This window comes from Nicotiana tomentosiformis, chromosome 10 (genome assembly GCF_000390325.3).
Source record: "Nicotiana tomentosiformis chromosome 10, ASM39032v3, whole genome shotgun sequence".
Taxonomy (NCBI): domain Eukaryota; kingdom Viridiplantae; phylum Streptophyta; class Magnoliopsida; order Solanales; family Solanaceae; genus Nicotiana; species Nicotiana tomentosiformis.
In genome coordinates this window covers 17,009,143-17,017,731 of record NC_090821.1, presented here as the reverse complement: position 1 = coordinate 17,017,731, position 8,589 = coordinate 17,009,143, and the positions used below count along the sequence as shown (strand labels likewise).

Genomic DNA, 8,589 nt, shown 5'->3' with positions numbered 1-8,589 from the left:
ATCTGAATAGAGTAAGTGTGTTCATCGACATTGAAGCAACAAGTATACAAAAACGGTTTGCTTGTTAATTGGTGTTTGCTTCAAACTTGAAACTGTGCGGTAAGTTAGGATTCATAACCATGCTCTTCAGGTGAGAAAGAGAAACTAAGTACATGGTAATATGTATATTTGAACATCTTCAACTGTTTCCTTCAGATCTGAGCAAGTGATGTATCCCAAGTGATAAATCCTGTATATATCTTACTGGATTTCTCCCCAGCAAGGTCAATATTGCCTACATTTCATTGAAGACTAATTCACAGTCTTTGACTAGTTCGTTTGCTATGTCAATGTATCTCTTATTTCTCACAAGTTGTTACTCAAATAATGACAAGATTTGTTCCTTAAATTGTGTTAGTAGCTAAGCAAAAATCTTAAGCTAGTTGTTAGTGTATTCTCACAAGTTGGGTTACCCAATTCAGAAAATGTTTGCATGAAAAATCAGAACTTCAAGACCTCATAAGGACATGCTCTCTACCCTTTTACCTCCGATTGAAATTGAACTAGCCAATTATATTTCCAATTGTTGTGTAATTTCTGGAGTTAAAAACATGTTTATCTAAAATAATTTTATTTTCGAAATTAGAACTTCAGCATAACTACACATAAATGCTGAATTGTCTTCCAACTTTTAGTCCATAATTCAACTGGCTTGAGAAGCCAAACAGATACACAGTCAGAAAATTTTCAAGACAAGCAGCAATTTGGGAAGAAGAAGGGCAATTTTAGTCATGTTTTTGCTAGAGTAGAACTGACTTTAGTTAACTGTCTGTAAGCATTTATACATTTTAAGATAGATCAGGTGGATATCAAAGAATATCTAATGGTGATGGATAATGAAATGTGATTTTGTCTGGTGTCGTATCTGTGTATTTTCTTGCTGGTGGGATGTTGTTATTAGCATTCCTCTTTCAAAACAGATGAACCAACTTTTTAAGTAGAGGATACAGGATACTTCGTCCATCAGCTATAGCTTCTGTCTTCTTTATCTAGACCATTTTCGAGTATTGGTAAGAATCTGCTATAAGATTATTAATTCGCAGTCATAGCAGAGATTAAGATACAAACATGAACATAATCTAGAGTTAAAGTTTAAGAAAGCGTACCATTCAACTCCATTGACACAGCAACGACAGTGATCGGCGTTAAGTCTGAGACCAACTTCCACGATCCACTAGCTACGCGTTCTCACAGCCCGGAAAACTTGACTATTGGGACATCTACCGTTACCACATATTCTAGAAGCAGAATACGCTAGGGTTTTCTAATGAAAAGGGGGTTGGCCTCTATTTATAAAGAGTGTCTTCCCATCACAGGCCAATTGTTATTGGGCATCACTTATCCACACGCATAGTATTCAATATTAGGCCTTTTATTTATCCACCACTTGGGCCACGTCACTATCCTTTCAGGTTATAACCAATTAATGTAAGTCCAAATTCTAACATTCTCCCACTTGGACGCCAACGTTATTGAGGACAAGAAAACAATTTTAAAACTTTGAGTTTTGAGAAAATCATTTTGAAAAGGATTTTAGACTCTATAGTGGCCGTTTTACTCACATATCCAATAATAGAATGACCCATACAACAATACATCAAGTCTCAATGGAGAACACTAACAATGAATCATAGCAGGCATCACATCATCTCAATGTAAGAATTATATATATGATCACATATGCAAGAATCTTCATCAATATGGATCAAACATGTGTGCTAAACGTATCATCTTCGTGAACAGAGCCACACCTCTTACAAAGAAAAAATCCTCCAAGTGATATAATAACCATATCGCCTCAGGAGCGTCCAAGTGACACAAAAATCATATCACCTCAGGAGGTTCCCCTTGTGTCTTACCCGGGATAATCAAGGCAACAAGCAGCAAAACTCAAAGATACCATGAGTTTGTGCAATATCCAATTGGAAACAAAAAATATTTAAATTATCATGTTAGTCAACAAGCATAACAAATACAAAATAACACAAGCTTGCATGAATATAGAATTTATTAAAAGCAATATCTCAGTCAGCAATTTCAAAGTAACTCTCAGTGACTAAAGCACATCAAAAGACTCTAAAATACCCATATTTTGAGCATGTTCATTAAACACTACAAGCATAAGACCTTTAGTCAAAGGATCAATCGACATAGATTTTATGTTAATATGCTCAATATATATATTACCTTCTTTTACCATATCTTTGATCTTAAGAAATTTAAGGCTAACATGTTTGAGCCTCTTGTCCTCTTGTTATTCTTAGAGAAAAACATAGATGCACTGTTGTCACAGAAAATAGTCACCGGCTTAGATATAAAATTCTCAATTTGCAATTTAGTGAGGAAATTCCTCATCCAGATCGCATGTGAGGTAGTCTCAAAACAAGCAATAAATTCTGCTTCCATCGTGGACGTAGCTGTGGTGCTCTATTTTTCACTTCTCCAAGAAATGAAACCTCCAGCCAACATAAAGATATACCTAGAATTTTATTTTATAGTGTCTTGACAATCTGTAAATTCTGAATCTGAATATACCAGAAAGTCTAGATCATCAACTTTTCCATACACAAGCATGAAGTCTTTGGTGCGTTGTAGATATCTCATCACTTTCTTTGCAGCCACCCAATGTGCGTACCTAGGATTAGAAGAAAACCATCCCAACATATTAACAACAAATGATATATCAGGCCTTGTACAAATATATATATATATATATATATATATATATATATATATATATATATATCAATCAACCAACAACACTTGCATATGACACATCTTTCATGGTTCTCTTTTCAACTTCATTTTTCGGACATTGATCTTTACTAAGTTTATCCTCTTTCACAACGGTGTAACACCAGGTTTACAGTCTTGCATATTGAAAATTTTAAGAACACTTTCAATACGGGAACGTTGTGATAAACGCAACAAACTACGAGACCTATCCCTTTTAATTTCTATCGTAAAAACCAAAAAAGGCTTCACCAAGATCTTTCATATCAAAAGACCTAGACAAAAATTGTTTGATCTCATTCATCAAGCCCAAATCATTTGTGCCAAGCAGAATGTCATCAACATAGAAAATCATAATAATAAAATTACCATTAGCTATTTTGAGATAAACACATTCATCAAGCTTTTTTTTCCACAAATCCGAATTTTGTAATGATTTCATCGAATTTCAAGTACCACTGCCTGGAGGTTTGTTTAAGCCCATATATAGATTTGTTAAGCTTGCACACTAGCTAGATGTTATTTACCAGCTTCTTTAAACCCTTCAAGTTGGATCATGTAAACTTCTTTAAGCAAACTCCCATTCAGAAAAGTAGTTTTAATATCCATATGGTGCAACTCTAGATCAAAATTAGCCACGAGAGCCATCACAACTCTAAATGCATCCTTAGATGAAATAGGAGAAAATATTTCTTTATAATCAATGCCTTCTTTCTCAGTGTAACCTTTAGCAACCAACCTTACTTTATAGTATTCTATGTTTCCTTTGGAGTCTCTTTTGGTTTTAAATACTCATTTGCAATCAATAGGCTTAAAACCTACAGGTAATTCAGCTAAGTCCCATACTCTATTGTGTTCCATGGAGCGCATTTCATCTTTCATTGCCTCACGCCATTAAGCAACATATGGAGAGGAAATAGCTTGAGCATATGATAAAGGATCAGTCAGCTCTCCAATATCACCAAAATTTTCTGTCACATACACGATAAAATTATTAGAGATGGCAGATCTTCTTTCTCTTTGTGACTTACAGAGTGGTTTATTTTGCTTAGGGACCATGGGATCTACGTTATTGTTTCCATAATTCTACCCCTCATGAATAGGTTGGTTTACACCTTTTCATGTACAACATGTACAAGGATAATGATTTCCTTCTCTATCAACATAATTTCTTTCCACATGAACAATCACAATCACAAACATCATGCTTAAGAAATTTTGCATTAATGGACTCAACAATTCTAGTGCCACGCACAGGACAGAAAAACCTAAAACCTTTAGAGTGACCAGGATAGCCTATAAAGAAATAAGTGGTAGTTTTAGGATCGGTTTTTTTTCTTTTCTATGGGTGAATAAATACGAACTTCAGTTGGACATCCCCAAATGTGGTTCAAGCTAGGTTTTCGGGTTGTCCATAGTTCAAAGCGAGTTTTCAAGACAGGTTTTGTAGTAACCTTATTCAGGATATAGATAGCTATTTTTAAGCCTTACGTTAATTGGTTATAGCCTGAATGGATAATGACGTGCCGAAGTGGTGGACAAATAAAAGGCCTAATATTGAATATTATGTGTGTAGATAAGTAAGGCACAATAACAGTTGGTCTGTGATAGGTAGGCACTCTTTATAAATAGAGGTCAATCCCCCTTTCCCTAGCTATTAGACAACCCTAGCTATTCTACCTCTTGAATACGTGGTAACGGTAGATGTCCCATCAGTCGAGTTCTCCGGGCTCGTGAGAGCGCGTATCTAATAGATCGTGAAAGTTGGTCTCATGCTTAATTGCCGATCACTGTCGTTGTCATATCAATGGAGTTCAACGGTACGCTTCCTTAAATTTTAACTCTAGATTATGTTCATGCTTGTGTCTTAATCTCTGCTATAACTGCGAATTAATAATCTTACATATGCCCCCATTGAATTGAGCTAAAGCTGACTAATTAGCATCTATTCTATTTAAATAGAAATATACTTTTAAGACTTGTTGTTTTATTTTAATTAAAATGCTGGACTACTTCTCTCATTTGCATTAACAAATGGTAATATATATTCATATGAAGTGATATTTGATTTATATTTACAGTATAATTTTTCGGCAAAGTATGTTTGATCACCCCTAGTATATATTGTAGCTCAGCCGCTGCTGGAGTGCCGTATGTTTGGGTCTGGGATGGTGTAGTGGTTCTAAGGTTTACCTTTTTTACAAAATTGATATTTATGTTGTACTATCTTCAAGAAGTGTCAGTCAACTGTATATAATCATAGTTATTGTTTATAAAAAAAATTATTTACACACACATGAATAAAGATTTATTTTGTTGTGAAACAATGTAGGATGACACTATAGTGAATGGTGTATCCACCACCAGCATGAGCCTAAAAAGTTCTCTCAAGTAAAATGGATATGGATCAGTAAGCATGTTGAGATGCAAATCTTGTCCGCTTGTTATGGTGGTAACAAAAGAGAACTATTCTTTATGATTCTTTCTTAAAAGGAGAGAGATTATGTAAATCTACTACTAGTATTATATAAAAATAACATCACTAGATCTGAAAATTGTCTTCTTGCATAATTCCGGTGAGTGCTCCAATTTTGTCGTGCAATCTGATCTGTACAATTCCACTCTTACCACATTTTTCTGCATTTAAACAGACTACTTTTAGACCTCATTAACTCTAATTTATGGAATATATTTCTCTGTATGTAAGTCACAATTAGGAATAAATAAATTCACAAGTAGTAACACTCTTTTTCCTTCTTAAGCATTTCTTCCCTATTCTAGTCCACTGTATACATATAAGCTCTCCCCACCCTTTTCCTTTTTGGACTACCGAAGAGATGAAGGTGTACAAATAACTAGCTATTGCATAATAAAAGAAAGAAATATTTGTGATGATGTCTGGAGAAATCGAAGAGATAGGAGAAGATGGAAAGAGTGTAACAATTAGCAGCAAATTAGATGGTGGAAAAAATGATATCTATATTGCTGTTGGCAAAAATGACTTGCATGTTCTTCAATGGGCACTTGATAATGCCATCTCTCCAGGAGTTCACATATGCCTTGTCCATGTTTTCCCTCCCATAACCTACTTCCATACCCCAGGTAATTAGTTTTACTACTCTCTCCTTTTCAAATTATGTAACACACTTTCCGTATTAATATCCCGTTAAACAAGAAAGACATATTTTTATATTTCAAAATAAACTTTAAACTTTCTATTTACTCACATTACCCGTAATGAAAAGTTTTTATAGTCACACAATTATATAATAGCATGTTTAAAACCAGAAATTTTAATTTTTTTCCCTTAAAATTCATATCGAATCATATTACAACATTCTCTATATGCAATGCTTCGTCTCAACAAAAAAACATAGATTGATACAGGAATTTTTGTAGCTGGTAAGCTTTTCAATTTACCGACATGATTCTCCCCTGATTCATATGACCACCTTTATGTATGCTCCAAGTTGCTAAAAGGCGTGTCTACTTTTCATCAACATACACCAAAAATTCAAAACATGGTGCTTCTGTAGAACACAAAATAAGAATTTTTCTTTGCTTGACAAAGAAGCCTAGGATTTGTGTCACTATTTATCTAGTCTTTTGACAATTAAGAACCTAGTGCAGAGGCGAATATACCTCAATCGCATTCTAATAACTCGATGCGTATTAAACTCTATGGTTCTTGAACTCTTTGAAAAATTTAAGGAGGAAAAAGCAAAAGGACTTGGGACATTCTGACCGAAGTTGCTAAAGTTAAATTTTGTATGATAGTTGGGAAGTTATCAAGAAACCAGTTGAGCCAAGAGCAGGTGAAAGTCTACATCAATGAAGAGAATAACAGGAGGAAAAATCTCTTGGAAAAATACATGTGCCTCTGCAATGATGCCAAAAAGGGCGCAAGTGTATGTATATTGGAAAGTTCACATGACATTCGATCAATTTCCAAATTAGGTTGATTAATTCTGGAATAATTTTGGGTGCAGGTACCTATAGATACTATGCTTGTAGAGAGCAACTCACCATCTAAAGCATTACTCGACCTTATCTCTGTTGTCAACATAACCAGCCTTATAGTTGGAACTAAGCGATCAACTTCCACAGGGTAAATATATTCTACCTCTTTATTACAGATTCAAATTATGTCTCTAATTATATTAGACTAGTGACATTATTCATGAAATATGAAGTACTACTCCACTATATATATAGTTAATAGAATTGAAAAGTGGTCCTGTTGTTTTTGCAATTTCAGGAAGGGACAAGGAATAGGTGATTTTGTACAAAAAAATGCACCAGATTCCTGTGTGGTTACGCTGGTTTGTGCTGGAAAAAGGATTAAGAAGGATCAAGTGCAACAACTAAAAGAGAGTTGTAATTCTTACTCTACTCTTGGATATAGGCATTCCAAAAGGAATTTATTTGGATGCATATGCTTTCGATTGAGATGTAGCAAGCAAATAGGTAAAGAGTTTATACTCTAGTTGTAGCGGTGTGAGTCTCTTGATTCTTGAACTATAATTTGGGTCTCTCTGTCCTCTTATGTAATAGAAAAGATAATCGGAAAGAGCTAGGCACCTCTTGTAGCTTTATTCAGTTTTAATAGTGCAATGGTAGCATTGCTAATTGGAATGTAATATCCAAAGTAAAAATATTTATAGTTACGTTTTATTCATATTTTGGCGATACCAAAACATAGTACTTTAGGACATCTACAACAGAACAATCAATGGCTGGTTATAGCAGAAAAGAAAAGTATATTCAGTTCCAATATACTAATAAGAAATTCCTTTCTTGGAAGTTTATTACAACATTATATATATTAGAGGCTAGAAACTACATATACCAGCAGTCTGCGACTGTATTGTAAAACATCACTATCCGGCAAAACACAAGATTTGTAATTGTTACATGGATTTTGGTGAAATTGAGTGGACACCTTACAGAAGCAAACTAAAATATTGGGATAGAAGAAGTTCCTATAGGCTGTAAGAAAGAACGAAGGAAAAGATGAGTTATATGTAGGCAGCAGGCCCAAGTCCAGTTGTACCCAGCCCAAACCACAAGTTTTCGTTAGGGTGTAAATTAGTGGTGAAATTGGATTGAAAATTAGTGCTATATACATTCTTGTACTTATAGCTAGCTCATTAACCTAGTGGAAAAAGTAACATCCTTATCCTTGAAGTTTACTGCTTTCTAGAACCATTTTGATGGATATCAAACATCTAAAGATCCTCCTGACCAGTTCAAATGTTGCAACAAATAAGAACAGTCCTTACTCAACATGTATCACTTTCAACTATAGTAAGCAATCTAAAGCATAGGTAATATTGCAATTCTTATTTAACTTTTTGTTTTATGATAATCATTCTGCTCTTTTGACAAACCACTATTTGTTAAACTAACACTAGTTTTGGTTTACTCGATCAGATATATGTAAATGAAAAATTGGACAAATTGTACGTATCATCTTTTTGAAAAAGATGTGAGGTTTATGCATTTTTTAGATGCATAGATTTCATATTCTAACCAAGGGAGTGTATTGATATGAATAAGTGCTCGACTACTGTCAAGGAAAATTTTGTATCCAATTTGATCTTATTTTTAACCTTAGTCACTTCTGTTCTTTTACCAGGCTAAGTTTACAGAAATCTGTGTTCAAGGCAGTCATTAGGAGAAAGGGCATGAAACATGGATATGTTTGCTGGTCTTGGAACACAGTACAAATAGCCAGGATAACTATATTACAAAATGAAGTGCAAAGACTGAGAGTTACATTTATTGGAGTAGGTTTTTCCCTGTAGCACATTGTTC

The 8,589-nt window shown here is 34.3% G+C and overlaps 1 protein-coding gene across 1 annotated transcript; it reads left to right on the top strand.

Moving 5' to 3' along the window:
- Nucleotides 1-5,408: 5,408 nt before the first annotated feature.
- On the top strand, nt 5,409-7,446 carry LOC104100799 (U-box domain-containing protein 36-like). Its single transcript, XM_009608127.4, has 4 exons — nt 5,409-5,874; nt 6,550-6,680; nt 6,762-6,880; nt 7,031-7,446. The coding sequence occupies exons 1-4, from the start codon at nt 5,664-5,666 to the stop codon at nt 7,257-7,259; spliced, it is 690 nt and encodes a 229-aa protein (XP_009606422.1). The 5' UTR covers nt 5,409-5,663; the 3' UTR covers nt 7,260-7,446.
- The last annotated feature ends 1,143 nt before the right edge of the window (nt 7,447-8,589 follow it).